General features: G+C 37.2%; 1 protein-coding gene across 1 annotated transcript in view; it reads right to left on the bottom strand.

Annotated features, from left to right (window-relative positions):
* EPC2 (enhancer of polycomb homolog 2) overlaps nt 1-17,410 on the bottom strand; it is a gene marked incomplete at both ends in the record, with an annotated part of 103,738 nt that overhangs the window by 30,438 nt on the left and 55,890 nt on the right. Inside the window, one exon of the mRNA XM_084243458.1 lies at nt 4,000-4,145. Coding sequence (XP_084099584.1) covers nt 4,000-4,145 — 146 coding nt within the window. The remainder of the gene's footprint in view (nt 1-3,999; nt 4,146-17,410) is intronic.

Genomic DNA, 17,410 nt, shown 5'->3' with positions numbered 1-17,410 from the left:
GGAGGAAGATGGTTTATTTCATCAATCAGGAGAGCAGTAGTAGTGAATTTCTTGTGTAATACTACTAATTAAAATAATACTGCTTCATAGTTTTTTGTTGATTTTGATTTTCACTTTCTTATAGTTATTCATTTTCCTGGTCCCTTATTTAAGTTTTCTAGATTCCTGCTATGAGTGAGACCATCCGGTATTTTTCTTTTTCTTTTTGGCTTATTTCGCTGAGCATGATCCCTTCCAGCGCCATCCATGTTGCAGCAAATTGCATGTGTTTATCTTTTTTGAATGCTGAGTAATATTCCATGGTATATATGTACCACATCTTCTTGATCCAGTCATCTATTTTTGGGCATTTGGGTTGTTTCCAAAGCTTAGCTATTGTAAACAGTGCTGCTATAAACATAGGGGTGCAGGTGTTCTTTGGAATTGATGTTTCTGTGTCCTTTGGGGGCGGGAGGGGAGGGATTGGGGTAAGAATGGGGGGCTGCAATTGTATGGGGAATATAACAATAAAATTTATAAAAAATAAAAAAATAAAAAAATAAAATCACAAAAAAAAAAAAAAAACAATAACAAAAAAGAAATTTCCTTGTAGGTCACATTGCCTAAGATTAAAAACACTGATATTAGTAGCTAAAGATTTAACTATTCTAAAAGATCAAAGAGGGTAGATTTTAAGTCTAAAGAGTAGATTTTAATAGCCCTTATCAGAGGAAAAAATGTACCTATGCTAGGTAACATATGCCAAGTTAATTTATTGATGCAATAATTTCACAATATATACTTATATCAAATAATTGTTATATGTCTTAGGCTGATACAATGCTATATGTCAATTATATCTCCATTTAATGAAAAAAAAAAAATAAAATAATACTGCTTCTGGGCCTCCCCGGTGGTGCAGCGGTTGAGCGCTGGGTTGCAAAGCTGCCCGCGCGGCCTCTGCAGCGCCGGTTCGATCCCCGGCTGCTCCCTGGCCACTGGAGGAGTGTCCCGCATGGCATGCAGACCTCTCCTGCCGCCCGCTGCTCCCCTCAGCAGTGTACTTCAGTCCTTCTGCCTGCTCTGCTCCCCGCTCTGGCTTGGTGAATTCTCTTGCCCTCCCATGCTTTTGACTGTACCCAGTGCTTGTATAAAATAAAATAAATAAATAAATCTTTAAAAAAAAATAATAATACTGCTTCCTCTCCTACCATAGGATGTGGCAGGGGGTAAAAACTGAAATTTAAGATTTCCTTCCCTGGCATTTCTTGCTCCTGTTAGAAATATCCTTCTGGGGGCCTCCCGGTGGCACAAGGAGTTAAGTACCGCACTATGAAGCTGTCCGCAGCCTCTGCAGCGCCAGTTCGATCCCCGGCCGGCCAGGGAGCTACCTAAATGGCTCAGCAGACTTCTCCTGTCTCACCCACTGCTCCCCTCAGCAGTGTATTTCAGTCAGTCTGCCTTCTCTGTTCCCCACTCTGTCTCTGGTGAATCCTCTCACCCCCACTCCCGCCCCCCGCACCTCTGACCTGTAACTCCAGTTCTCATATGTATAAATAAATAAATCTTAAAAAAAAAAAAATCCTTCTGCCTATTTGTTAAGTACTTTCTTTATATCTCAGGTAATAAGAATTCAATACACAACTTACAATTAAATATCCTGACATTTCTTTCCAGTGTTAAGTGTATCTTCTCAGTCATGTGATGTTTTTAATATTGTTTTATATATATAATATATAAAGCTTTTTATTTTATTGCAAGATCTTGATTTTAATCATTCTATAAACATTATTCTTAGCTAAAAAGACAACTTTGTAGTATCACTGCATTTCTATCATCATAGTTACAGCATCAATTTGAGTGGGCAAATGATGTGATAGGATTAAAAGCCCACACAATCAGAATCCTACTACCTTTATAATCTAAGAAAAAAGTTGTGCTACTTCATCCACTAAAAGACAGAAGAAAGCACTATTTAACTGGAAAAAGGGCTTGTGGTAAACTTAATATTTCCAAGATTTCAAGATACTTGTTTATACTTAGGAAAAGAGAAAAATTATCCTACTGTATTTCTCAAACTTCATGAAGAAAGGAGGCTCCTAGATGATAATCAGGAGGCTTTTGGTAATCCTACACAGTGTAACTTCAGTAAAATTGAAATGGATCATGTTAACAGTGATTGTTAAAAATTTAACTGTGACCCAAAAGAGGAGACATAGGGTGGTAGTTTATTGAGAATGACAGGGTTAAATGAAAGGGTTCTCTTGGTAACGGGGACTGTCCCCTTGGTATATTTTTGGGCAAAGAGAGAAAGACTGAAGAAATAAAGAGGAAGTAGTCAAGGTACTCAAGAATTAGAAATTTAGGGACTGGAGGAAAGGGGATTAAAACCACTCGATTCTGAGTTTTGGGAGTCACTAGAGAAATAAACACAGTACACGATTATTTGGAATGAAGAGAGAGTAGTTTTGGAAAGGTTAAACTTGAAAGGCCTAAGGATCATCCAGGTGGAGATGCCAAAAAGCAGCATAAAAAGAGAAAAAAGAAAATTCTAGAGATCGAGAACGGGTCAAGGGCACAAGAACATGTATTATTATACCCATAAATATGCTCCCTCTTTAATGTGGTATTATCACAAAATACATAGGATAAGAATAACAAGAACAGAATTTCAAGAAATCCTGATATCTGCAGGAACTGAATGAAAAGAGAAGTCAGAAAAAAAAAATTAGAAGGGCCATGGAAGACAAGAAAACCAGAAAGGAATGAATGAATTATATTCAGAAGACCAGTGGTGATGGCAGTTTAAAGAATAAGAACTCAACACAAACAAATGGGAAATGAAAATAATTACAGCATTTGGCAACAAGTTTTCAATGACTTCATTGTGGTCATCTCCACATAATGACAAGCAGTGGTTTGCCTAGCCTAACTTTTATGTTTTTCTCCACCAGTGTAATAAATATTAGTTTAACCATAAACTTCATTCCTTGCCCTATTACTAGGTTAGCCCATAAAAAGGAAAAATAATGAAATCTACAGATCATGGACTTAAAATGAGAACAATCTTTTGGAATTACTAATACTCAGTTCTAATAACTATTATCTTGTTCCTATGACAAACCTCCACCTTCATTTCCACTGCTGAAAGTAGTTGCTATCATACTCTGAAGTCTAGCCAGTTGTATCAATGCCTAGAAGTTTGCCACTAAGCAAACAGAAATAAAATAGGATGGTGCTGATTGTATGTGGAGACTTACCTATTGTTTACATGCTTTTTGTTTATCCTGGCCCCACTTAGATATTAAGTTCCACAAGGGTAGAATTTCTGCTACCTATCTTGCTCACCGCAGTACTAACCATTACTGATGAGAGCAAACTGATGATACAATTTCAGTGACCATCAGTAATTTTCTAAGTCATGATGAAAATTAGGAGAAGCACCAAAAGACTGATGGCGCCTAAGATGGCTAGGAAAATTTACATATACAGGAGGAAAACAAACTGTATCTGATGCAAGTGATCAAAGTCCTAAGAAAACTGTGGGCACTAATTATAATGAATATTTTTGGGAATAAAACATTTCCAATAAAAAAACAAGACAAATTACATTGAATTTTCAGAAAATTCAGTTTTCACTGTACTTCTTTGGAAAGTATGCTAGATACTACTTTGTGTAAAAATTGAAGAAAAAGACTGGTAGGCAGGCCTCACAGCAAACTTAGTTACTGAACCACCAAAGACATTATGAAAACGCTCAAGAAGACATTAGAATATTTATACTAATATTATTTTTATGTAGAAACAACAGAAGTCAGAACAGTACTTTTCATACTCTCATTAAATAAAAATGATGTTTAAGTATTCAGTTCAAGGATATTGTAAATAGAAATTCTAAAAGGTCAGGAAAACAAATTCAAGAGATAATAAAATGCAATATACACTCCATTCCAAGAAAATACAAAATAAAGCTGCTAAATGGATTAAATGTGAGACAAGAGACGATTTTACAAGGTATACCTGATTAGAACTGGCTTTTTCAAGTCGGTCAATCATAATTTCAAATTGCAGTGGCTTAATTTCCATCTTTCTGTTAAGTCTATTTAATAAGGTCTCATCTTCTGAATCCATATCATAATCTGGTTGCTCGTTGTCTAGATTAAAGGCTACAAAAAAAAAGAAAAATTCTTTAAACTGAGGAGAAATTATGGTGTTAAACAGGGTTTATATTTGACCATAAAGTACTCATAAATTATAATGCAATAAAATCAAAGAGGGGTTCATGAATACATTTCTAAAAATTGGTTTCAGGAACTACAGTGAAAGAAAAAATAAAATTTTAATTTATATATGATTTAAAGTTTAATAATAAAAGTAGTTTTTTTTTTAAAGATCACACTATGTGCTAAAATATAAAGTAACAACTAGAAAAATGATATATATGCAGCATAATGAAAAGCTAAGGAACAAAATTAATAATCCAGAAATAAACTCAAATGCAAAGTATATGATGGAGTAGTATATCAAATTATTGACAATTAAACAGATTCTTTTTAAAAGGCTTGACAGACAAGTTGTCTTGAAGAATAATTAAGTTGGATGCTGCCTCACTCCTAATACATACCACTCGTAATATTAATGAAACTTTATAGTAAACACACACACACACACACACACACACACAAAGCACTAAGAAAATCTAGGGGCGGGGGTGTGGGGGTGGGGAATGATGTATGGGCAGGTACAAGCTCAGATGCATAAAACTGATTAAATAAAAAAGAGTAATGAGGTAATATACTTCACAGACTAAGATCTAAAAATTGTTAATACATTATTTTGGAATGAATGGGGGAAAGAGGACTCAAATACTCTGAGGAAGAAATTACAAACTGCTATTTAGTTCAATTAGAAACACATACTCTTGAACTTGGCAATTCCTTTCCTAGAAATTTATGCTATAAACTTACACAGAGACAAAGATACACAGGAGTATGAATTGTGACATGGTAAGAATTACAACTGATAAAACAAGCAAAATATGTGAGATTGGTTTGTACAGACATGGAAAAACTAAAGTACTGAGAATGAATGCCAATGATGTATGTATATGATACAGAATGAAATCAGTCTTTAAAAACATTAAGTAAGACGGGCCTCCCCGGTGGCGCAGCAGTTGAGTGCTGGGTTGCGAAGCTGCCCGCGGCCTCTGCGGCGCCGGTTCGATACCCGGCTGCTCCCCGGCCACCGGAGGAGGGTCCCGCATGGCGCGCAGACCTCTCCTGCCGCCCGCTGCTCCCCTCAGCAATGTACTTCGGTCCTTCTGCCTGCTCTGCTCCCTGCTCTGGCTCTGGTGAATTCTCTCACCCTCCCGTGCTTCTGACTGTACCCAGTGCATGTATAAACAAAACAAACAAACAAACAAATAAATAAATAAAACATGCCTCTATTAAAAAAAAAATCTCTTTAAAAACATTAAGAAAGTTAAGCACAGAATAGTGTCTATAGAACACTAAGATATGTTTTAAAAAACTAAAGAGGACATGAGCTTATAAATGCACAGAATATTTTTGAAAGGATACACAAGAAATGTAAACAGTTGTCCACATCTGGGAAGGGAACTGTGGAAAAGGGGATCAAGGAATCAGAGGAAAAGTAAAAATTTCTCTTTGTTCTCTTTCATATTATTTGAGATTTTAAGCATATTATATCTGTTAATTCTTAAAACATAAAGGGAGGAAAAAAAAACTAAAGTTCAACACAAAATTATGTCTTACAATTGCATGCAAGACTTAGGCCCTGACAAGCAAAGAGACACCAATGATCAACATGTTGGTTATTTTAAAAACTGCCAAGATATCAATGTATGAATGAATATCCTAGTCATACTGTATGAAAAGTCCTAGCATTTTCAGATGTGGAATGTTATTCTTAAAAACAGCTTATAACACAGTAACAAGAACAGATGTATATACTTTGAAAATTTCAGTGAAATCAGTCACCACTATAGATAGTCATAAAATAGTTAAAGATAAAACTACATCTCAAAAATATGAACTTTGTTGTATTGTTTTAAAAGTGATACCCTCTACAATCAAAACAAAAACAAGAATAAATCAATCAATACTTATAACCTTACTTTGCACTTACTATGGGACAGGCAGCGCACATAATGCTTTATACATACTAAGTTGCTACAATTGCCCTACGTGGTTTTATCTCAAAACGAGTATTAAAACCAAAATTTAAAAAAAAACAAAAAACAAAAAAACCCAAAATTTTGTAAAAATTTTATTGTGCTTAATTTGATTCAGAGTACACAATAAAGTTAATGTCAGAAAAGTTATTGATGACCTAATGGCACAAGTTATTTTGTCATAATAACTTGTAATAATAACTAAATAATTATGATTCATTTAAAATATTTCTGAAAATAAAATTTTTTTCTTCCTTGTATACTGCCTTTTTTTTTTAAGATTTATTTATTTATATATACAAGCACTGGATACAGTCAGAAGCACAAGAGGGTGAGAGAATTCACCAGAGCCAGAACAGGGAGCAGAACAGGGAACAGGCAGAAGGAGGAAGTACACTGCTGAGGGGAGCAGTGGGCGGCAGGAGAGGTCTGTGCACCATGTGGGACCCTCGCCCAGCGGCCCGGGATTGAACCGGCACTACAGAGGCTGCAGGCAGCTTCGCAGCCCAGCACTCAACCGCTGTGCCACAGGGGAGGCCCCCTTGTATACTGTTTTTATTACAAGATTATCAATAGTTCAAAAGAATGCTTTTATTTTTTTTTTTATAAATTTTATTGTTATATTCCCCATACAATTGCAGCCCCCCATTCTGACCCCAATCCCTCCCCTCCCGCCCCCGCCCCCCTAAAAGTGTCTCTGGTTCATAGTTTTTTGTTGATTTTGATTTTCACTTTCTTATAGTTATTCATTTTCCTGGTCCCTTATTTAAGTTTTCTAGATTCCTGCTATGAGTGAGACCATCCGGTATTTTTCTTTTTCTTTTTGGCTTATTTCGCTGAGCATGATCCCTTCCAGCGCCATCCATGTTGCAGCAAATTGCATGTGTTTATCTTTTTTGAATGCTGAGTAATATTCCATGGTATATATGTACCACATCTTCTTGATCCAGTCATCTATTTTTGGACATTTGGGTTGTTTCCAAAGCTTAGCTATTGTAAACAGTGCTGCTATAAACATAGGGGTGCAGGTGTTCTTTGGAATTGATGTTTTTGTGTCCTTTGGGTAAATACCTAGGAGTGGAATTGCTGGATCATATGGAAGCTCTATGTTTAGTAGGTCCAGAAATCTCCACACAGCTTTCCACAGTGGTTGGACCAGTTTGCACTCCCACCAACAGTGCAGAAGAGTTCCTTTTTCTCCACACCCTCGCCAACATTTGTTGTTGCTAGTTTTTTTAATATGTGCCATTCTCACTGGTGTAAGATGGTATCTCATGGTAGTTTTGATTTGCATTTCCCTGATGACAAGTGATGTTGAACATTTTTTCATATGCCTGTTGGCCATTTGCATTTCCTCTTCAGAGAAGTTTCTTTTAAGCTCTTCTGCCCATTTTTTGACTGGATTATTTTCTTTGTTGTTGTTGAGTCTCATCAGCTCTTTGTAGATTTTTGTGATCAGTCCTTTATCATTAGTGTTGGGTGCAAAAATGTTCTCCCAGTTGGTGGGGTTTCTCTTTGTTTTTGTTATTGTCTCTTTTGCTGTGCAAAAGCTCTTTAATTTGATGTAGTCCCAGCTGTTTATCTTTGCCTTCACTATCACTGCTTTGGGTGATGTGTCTGTAAAGATGTCTTTGATGTGCAAATCACGTAGTGTTTCGCCTATATTTCCTTCTATATATTTTATGGTTTCAGGTCTTATGTCTAGTTCTCTAATCCATTTTGAGTTGATTTTTGTGTATGGTGTGAGGTGGTGGTCAAGCTTCATTCTTTTGCATGTAGCGACCCAGTTTTCCCAGCACCATTTATTGAACAAACTTTCTTTGCTCCAATGCATATTCTTTGCTCCTTTGTCAAAGATTAGTTGACCATAAATCTGTGGGTTTATTTCTGGATTTTCTATTTGATTCCATTGGTCTGTATGTCTGTTCTTGTTCCAATACCATGCAGTTTTGATGATTATGGCTTTGTAGTATAGTTTGAAGTCTGGGTCTGATGCCTCCATTCCCTTCTTTTTTTTTCAGGAGAGCTTTGGCTATTCGGGGTTTTTTTGTGATTCCATATGAATTTCATCAATAATTGTTCTATTTCTTTGAAGAATGACATTGAAATTTTGATTGGAATAGCACTGAATCTGTATATTGCTTTTGGAAGGATGGCCATTTTAATAATGTTTATTCTTCCAATCCATGAGCAGGGGATGTCTCTCCATTTCTTTGTGTCTTCTTCTATTTCTTTTAACAGTGTTTTATAGTTTTCTTTGTATAGGTCCTTTACCTCTTTTGTTAGATTTATTCCCAAATATTTGATTTTTTTTGTTTCAATAACAAAAGGGATGGTCTTTTTGATTTCTTCTTCTTCAGATTTATTGTTTGTGTATAGGAAGGCTACTGACTTTTGCGTGTTGATTTTGTATCCTGCCACTTTACTGAACTGATTGATGAGTTGAATTAGCTTTTCTGTGGAGTTTTTGGGGTTCTCTATGTATAATATCATATCGTCTGCAAATAGTGATAGTTTGACTTCTTCTTTTCCTATTTGGATTCCTTGGATGTCTTTCTCTTGTCTTATTGCCCTGGCTAGGACTTCCAGTATTATATTGAAAAGCAATGGTGAGAGTGGACATCCTTGTCTTGTTCCAGATCTTAATGGAATTGCTTTCAGCTTTTCACCATTGAGAATGATACTGGCTGTTGGCTTGTCATAGATGGCCTTTATGATGTTGAGGTATGTTCCTTGTATCCCAAGAATTTCAAGGGCTTTTATCATGAATGGGTGTTGCACTTTGTCGAAAGCTTTCTCAGCATCTATTGATATTATCATATGGTTTTTATATTTCTTTTTGTTGATGTGTTGGATAACGTTGATTGATTTTCGGATGTTAAACCATCCTTGTGCCCCTGGAATGAATCCAACTTGGTCGTGGTGAATTATCTTATGGATACATTGTTGGATTCTGATAGCTAAAATTTTATTGAGGATTTTTGCATCAGTGTTCATTAGGGAGATTGGCCTGTAGTTTTCCTTTTTTGTGTTGTCCTTGTTCGGTTTTGGTATTAGTGTAATGTTGGCTTCATAAAACGTGTTTGGTATTGTCCCTTCCTTCTCAATTTTTTGGAAGAGTTTGTGAAGGATAGGCACTAATTCGTCTCTGAATGTTTGGTAGAATTCATTTGTAAATCCATCAGGTCCTGGGCTTTTGTTTTTGGGGAGGTTTTTGATTACCATTTCAATTTCGCTAATTGTAATTGGTCTGTTTAGGTGTTCTATTTCTTCTTTATCTAGCTTTGGGTGATTGTAGAGTTGTAGGAATTTGTCCATCTCCTCTAGATTGTTAAACTTGTTTCCATATAACTGTTCATAGTAGTTACTGATTATTCCAAAAGAATGCTTTTAAAAAGTCAATCCAATCTGCATCAAAGTCAACGACAGGTGAGGTGGGCCCCACAAACTACATAATCAATTAAAGTTACTCTTGCTTCCACAAGTGATGCTGTATTTGGGAATGCATAGAATGGCAGTCAATGATCTGCTTTAGTTCAGGGTGTAGTAACAAATAGTCAATAAAATCAGACAGCTGATATAACTACCAGACATTTTAGAGGAAGATAGGTTTTAAAAAGATTCAAGCAGAGTTAAGTCAACATACTGAATTTCCAAATTAAAAACAAGTCTTCAAAACCTCAAGGGCAAATTTGGCATGACTATCTTTACACATTTACCTAATCTTACTTCAGGGTCCTCCACTTCTTATCTGCTCTATCTTCGTATTTCATTCTTACAAAAGTCATTGCCCCAGCTTGTGGGGCAGGGAATGAGGAAAGAAAAGCCAGGATATAGTTTAGAAAAATTAATGGTGAGAATTGATAGGAGGTGTGACAATGTTATATCAGCATCAGGGCAAATATCTGTATCATAAGTTTTCTGATATTACCATTTCTCTTTTTCATTCAAAAACAGGTATTCTGATGCTTCCAAACACATACAGTGCTTAATATGTACCTCTCTTTATCTCATATTGTATTGATTACCCCTCTACCAGACAAAAAGACAAATTCTTTAAAAGCAGAATTATTTTAGTCATATTTGTATATTCCCTATATGGTATGTAAAGAAAAAAAAAGTATTAAAGCTGTTGAATAAATACAGCATTTATTAAATAGGTAAATATAGGAAGAGATTCTTTCAGAACTACAAAAAAGACATTTTGGAAACCCAGTAAGTTTTTTCCTATTAAAAAATAATCTAACAAATAGAGTTAGTTTCACACATCAGTCACCCAAACAAAACAAGTAAAACAGTTCACAACCCTACCCTCCAAAAGAGGGTGAGGAGGCAGGAAGAAGGCTGAAAGTCTCTTGATATAGCTGATCAAGAGAATTAAGTTATGAGAAGGGCATGTGTCTGTATGTGTATAGACTTCCTGTGATGAAGTCAACCGAGCAGTAAATAATAAAAAAAGAACAATGATGGGACTGTAGTATATGAAAGATCATGGTGAGAAAAAAAAAAAAGGATGTGGGAAGTAGTGACCATGGAGATAGCTGCCACCAACCAGGGGAAAAAAAATTTTTTTAAGACACATTATTTTCATTTATTTATTTATTTATTTTTAGAGGCATGTTTTATTTATTTGTTTGTTTGTTTGTTTATACATGCACTGGGTAGAGTCAGAAGCGCGGGAGGGTGAGAGAATTCACTAGAGCCAGAGCGGGGAGCAGAGCAGGCAGAAGGACCGAAGTACAATGCTGAGGGGAGCAGCGGGAAGCAGGAGAGGTCTGCGGGCCATGTGGGACCCTCCTCCGGTGGCCGGGGAGCAGCTGGGGATCGAACCAGCGCCGCAGAGGCCGCGGGCAGCTTCGCAACCCAATGCTCAACCGCTGCGCCACTGGGGAGGCCCCTAAAGACATATTATTTATGTATACAAGAACTGGGGTACAAGCCAGAGGTGGGGGAGGGAGGGTGAGAGGATTCACCAGAGACAGAATGAGGAACAGAAGAGGCAGAATGACTGAAATACACTGCTGAGGGGAGCAGCAGGAGAGTCAGGAGAGGTCTGCTGTGCCATGTGGGTAGCTCCCTGGCCGGGGTTCGAACTCGTGTTGCAGTGGCTGCGGATTGCTTCATAGGTTGCATCTTAACCCCTTGTGCAACCAGGGAGGCCCCCAACCACGAAAATTTGTTTGCTTTCTGGCAGGGGTGGTGGCAGCTTCTGTGTAGGTAGGGAAGTGAGCGTAACTTGCTGTTTGAATAGTTAACTGATTATAACTTAGAAAACATATAGAACAGAGTTGGCCTAAAATTTGCCAGTAAAGCAAACATTAGTTCTAGTAAAAGAGTACTGTTTAAAGCCCTTAGATTTCCTTTTACTTAGATATATTTATATGTGAGTATCTAACAGGTATAGTTATCTAATGGATAATAAAAACAGAACCCAGTGGAAGAAAAAATAAATTTTCCCAGAGCCAAAATGGCAAAAAGTTTTCTGACTAAAAAACGGATTCAAACAACTATGGTACAAAATGAGTACCATGCAATTTAATGAGGCATAGGATGGGCCAACTACTGTCCATTATTCTGTAGCATTACTAGGATTATACATATTATAATAAAATATTAAGTCTATTTTAAGGGGAAACATTTGTTACCCACATTTCTAGTCAAATAACCAGGAAGGAAAAGTATAGGAAGAATCCTTGTAGCTTCTCTTCATTCCTTTTACTCCCTCAACCAAGGAAGGCATGGTTTCAGCTGACCAGTGAACTTTACAGGAGAAACTGATCCATTTAATACTTTCCAGTACATCTCTCATGGTCCTTCCTTTCTTTGAAGAGGCTGTTTGCTAGTTGGCCCTTCATTGTAAGCAAAGGGGTCAATTCTATCCCTGAATGGGAGGCCTGCTCTGTTAGTGGCCAATCAGTGAATAAGTACATTTGTCAAACTCAGAGGTTAAACATTAGGAAGTCCACTGAGGCCATCTACCTATAGCTCACTTTCTAACACCACTTTCTTTATTTATAGATATCACTATGCCTACCTGACCATGGACTTTCATGTGTCATGTTTGATAGCATGTGACAGTCATTCCACAGGGAACTATACCACAGATGAGTAACTGACACTCAAAAAAACCATAGAGATCAGTGACCTATGAAATGGTCCAGGTTTTAATGCATACCTGGGCAAAATTTCCTCTAAGAGAAATGTGACCAACCAGATGGCTTGCTGCTAAATAAAGCAGAAAAACATGTATTTATCTCAAAATCCCATTAAAATAAAAGCAAAGCAATAGATATTTTCCCAAACACCATACATTCTCAGAGGTAAAGAGAATGAAGAGGTAAAAATTATCAATCAAGACAGGGGTTATCAGACAAGAGAACATTGTAATATAAAATGAAAGGGGAAGGGACAACAAGAAGCAAGAAAGACAGGAGCTGAAAACAAGTTATTCTCTGAAAGAGGGGGTAGGAAACTTGTGACAAAGGAACACTGGTTGAAAACCTTCATAGGGATAATTTAGCCCTTTCCCTCATAGCTAGACAACTGCTTTCCCCCCCAAAATGGCAGAAAACTAAGGCTTTATTTGCAAAGACTGATCAGAAAGTCTGTGGATTCTGGATCATAAGGAATGTTAAGGGCAAGTATAAGTATCAATTACCAATTCAAGAATAAATATGAACTCTCCTCATGCAGAACATCACACTTCCCTACATCACCCCTCCCCCCATTCAATTATAAAAACAAAAACATTGTCAGTCATCTAGGAGTAAGACAGAATTCTTCTATAGGAAAATCCATCAATCCCTTAAAAAAAAAAACCATATAAATGACCTTACTTGAATATGAATATAGACAGTCAAGTAATCTAGATATTCAAGAAATGACAGAAAAACAAAGAAACTCAAAGTAAAAAAAGATAATGTAAGGAGAATGAAAATAAATCCTCAGAGAGCAATGCATCCATGAAACAACAACAGAATTAGGATTTTACATAAAAAAGGAACACTGAGGGCCTCCCTGGTGGTGCTGCGGTTGAGCTCTGGGTTGCGAAGCTGCCCGCAGCCTCTGAGGCCCCGGTTCGATCCCCAGGTGCTCCCCGGCCACCGGAGGAGGGTCCCACTTGGCGCGCAGACCTCTCCTGCCGCCCGCTGCTCCCCTCAGCAGTGTACCTCGGTCCTGCCTGTTCTGCTCCCCGCTCTGGCTCTTGTGAATTCTCTCGCCCTCCCGCGCTTCTGACTGTGCCCAGTGCTTGTATAAATAAATACATAAATAAATCTTTAAAAAAAAAAAAGGAACGCTTAGAGAACAAAAATCAGAGAATATCACATTTCTCAATAGCAATGCTAGAAGTTATGTCAATGGACTCATGTTCAAAATACGAAAGATAAAGGTTTCCTAAAAACACTTTACCCTGACAACTACCAATCAAGTATGAGGTTAGAATAAAAAATAATTTCAGATATGCAAGGCCTCAAAAAAAAAAAAATTCACCTTTTAAGCATCTACCCTTCCTTAGAAAGCCAATGGGACGTGTATTCCATTAGAAATGAGTAAACCTAAAAGGAAGCATGGAAATCTTCTGGGGAAACTAACATATGAGAGATGGAAAGATGATCAATGACAACAATGCAGCAAGGTTAAGAAGAACCAGTCCAGAATGAACCAATAACTCTAGAAAAATAAGTTCAGAGAAGAAAAAAAATAGATTATCTCATTGTTTGACCATATTAACAGTTACATTTTCTGCCAGAGAATGTGTGGTGAATTAATGAAAGGAACATAAAAAAAGAAGCACAGATTCTTCTTTGTGGCAAAGGGGGTTAAGACACAACCTATAAAGCTCACTGCAGCATGAGTTTGATCCCTGGCCGGCCAGGGAGCTACCCACATGGCACAGCAGACCTCTCCTGACTTGCCCGCTGCTCCCCTCAGCAGTGCACTTTAGGTCAATCTGCCTGTTCTGTTCCCCACTCTGTCTCTGGTGAATCCTCTCACCTTCCACATTCTTGTATGTATAAATAAATCTTTTTTAAAAAAAAGAAAGAAAAAGAAGCATATGGAAGATAAAGAAATTATCTCATTTGAAAATAGAAACCTAAGCAAAAAAGGAAGTATAATCATTAAGTACTTTTTTCAGCTATTAATATTTGCAGAATGATTATATTGTATACACTGAATACTGATTTAAGAATGTAATTATAGCTAAAAAATGGAACCAGGGAAACCATGCTGAGTAAAGAAGTAAAAAAAGTAAATATTCATTTTAAAAAGTCACAAGTCAAGAAATAAAAATTTTAAAACAATTTACAAAGATAGTCATATTAGCCTACAATTTAGAAATATGAAGTACAACAATAAAGAATTTAAAGGTAGATGCCTGTAAAAGTTTCAATTAAGTTCAATGATACAATAAATGCAAAGTTAAAAAGTAAGCCCCCTCCCCATTCTTACTAGAATGTTAGTGATGGAACAAAGAATACAGGTATTCACTTTACACTAATTTGACCTTTTTATTTTAATCATGTAAGTCACCAGCAATCATACAATCAAGAGTATTGACTTAAAAATACCTTTGCAAAAAAAATTTTCATGAGAGAAAATGTAATTTATTTCAAAGTTTTGAGTTCTAAAGCAGATTTTTTTTCCTTTGCTTTATCTGCAGTCCTAAACATTTCCAGCTAGTTTTAAGTAGGTTAATAAAGCCAATATTCAGTTGCTTGTGAGTACAAAAAAATTGTAATTTTTGTGACAATTATCTCTAAAATGTTTCTTTTTATGAACTGATTAAAAAAACGAGCTATTCACTAATATTTAGAGTGCACTACAATTAAATTATTAGCAGACATTACTATTATATATTTCTTTAAAATATCCTATGCATGAAAAATTGTGCACCAAAAGTAACAGGTTTATCGGGCCTCCCGTGGTGGCGCAGGTGATTGAGCGCAGCGCTGTGAAGCTGTCCACAGCCTCTGCAGTGCTGGTTCGATCCCGGCTGGCCGACCAGCAGGGGTCCCACATGGCATGGCAGACCTCTCCTGTCACGCCCGCTGCTCCCCTCAGCAGTGTATTCCGTCAGTCTGCCTGTTCTGTTTCCCACTCTGTCTCTGGTGAATCCTCTCACCCTCCCTCGGATCTGGCCTGTACCCCGGTTCTTGTATAAATAAATAAATAAATCTTAAAAACAAACAAACAAACAAAAAACAACAAAAAACAAAAATAACAGGTCTATGGAAAATCTGTGTAACTTTGTTACTAGAGTCCTAACACACCATAAATAGTATGTTAAATATAAGAGTGGCTCACTACTACCTCAAGGGTAACCAAAAATTCACAAAAAAGAACTGCTGGACTGTGAGTGCTCAAACAACACTGATTGTAATGGAATTCCACTTTGGAATTCTAGCAGGAAATGCAACCTGCCACTAATTAGGGGCAGTGTAAGGCTGGATACGGAAAAGGACCCTAGGTGCAGGTAGCCAGTCCTTTTAAACATTTTAAAGACAGAGCTGTCAGGGCTGAAGCAGTAAAGCTAAAGCCTTTGTTTGCTCCTCTCTGCTAAAGACTTTAAGTTTTTTCTTAATATTCCACTTCCCTTTGGCAAAGAAAAAAATAACCAGAGCAACTTCCATGTGGTAGTAACACCATTTCCACTTTCACAGTTCTTTTTATAAATACATGAGGTATAGTCTATGTAACTTAACAATCAATAAATGAATAGTAAAAGAATAGAAATGTGAGTAAAAGCACCCAAAGGGTTTTATTCCTTAATTTCATACTACCATTTCTTGTTATGATGGCAAAAATATGAGATACTTAGTACTGTCTAGAAATAATACCTATCTTCTACATACATCACAGGAACAAGTTTACAAAATGAATCAAAAGATGTTTATGAAAAATACAAAATGTCTGAGTTAGCACCAAGTCAATTTATCAGGTATTTATTTGATGGCTTAGGTGGAGAGCTAGTCAATGTAAATGAAAAAAAGTATCCCTGCCCGAGGGGTCACTCAGTCCCTTCATTTTGAGGATGACATAGGCTAAAGGTGTTTCATGGAATCAAACATTCATCTTGCTTGGAATCAAATATTTACTTGTAAACATTCCTAGATAGGATAAGAACTTTGTGTCTATGCAATTACACACACACACACACACACAATTTTCCAAGGTTTCCAAATCTTCCAACCTATTCCTTCGAAATATTTGACCATAGTTTATTTTCTACCCTGATTTAAAGCAGTGATTGGGCTATATGTTATCCTTCTTTTGGTTACTTGCAGGAAAGAGTTTAACAAGGGTGCATATTTCTGAATTTTACTTCTTTGGAAGGGACCTTACACCACTGCTGCATATTATGTGCTATTAATGAAAACAATGCAATTTCGCTTTCAAAAAGAGCAAAACTTGGGCCTCCCTGGTGGCGCAGGGGTTAAAGAAAGCACTATCAAGCTGTCAACAAGTCAATGTAGCTTGAGTTCAATCCCCAGCAGGTCAGGGGGCAATCCACATGGCCAAGCAGACCTCTCCTGCCTCACCTGCCGCTCCCTTCAGCAGTGTATTTCAGTAGACCCGCCTGTTCTACTCCCTACTCTCTCTGGTGAATCCTCTCATCCCCCACCCCTGCACCTCTGGCTTACACCCCAGTTCTTTTTTTTTTAAAGATTTATTTTTATTTATACAAGCACTGGGTACAGTCAGAAGCACAGGAGGGTGAGAGAATTCACCAGAGCCAGAGCGGGGAACAGAACAGGCAGAAGGACTGAAGTACACTGCTGAAGGGAGCAGCGGGCGGCAAGAGAGATCTGCACGCCATGTGGGACCCTCGCCGGCGGCCAGGGATTGGACCGGTGGCCGGGGATTGAACCGTCGCTGTAGAGGCTGCAGGCAGCTACACAGCCCAGCGCTCAATCGCTGCGCCACCAGGGGAGGCCCTACACCCCAGTACTTGTATGCATAAATAAATAAAACAAAAAAAAAAGGAGAAAAAATTTTTTTAAATAAATCTGGTAACAAAGGCCTCATGTTCTTTCTTTTTCCCCAAGTCAATGCAGTATGATTCTAGAAGAAAACAAAAAAATAAAAGATCATCCTGCCAACAAAAAAAAGTAATCAAGAGTTACAACTATCAATATTCACAAAAACATCCATGGAATATGCACCTCAAATATCATGAGATCTGAAAATTTCACCATTAAAGATGGTGAAAAAGATACAGGAACACCAAATGTTTAT

Source organism: Talpa europaea (genome assembly GCF_964194135.1).
Source record: "Talpa europaea genome assembly, chromosome: 1".
Classification (NCBI taxonomy): Eukaryota; Metazoa; Chordata; class Mammalia; order Eulipotyphla; family Talpidae; genus Talpa; species Talpa europaea.
This window is presented reverse-complemented; position numbering and strand designations above follow the sequence as displayed.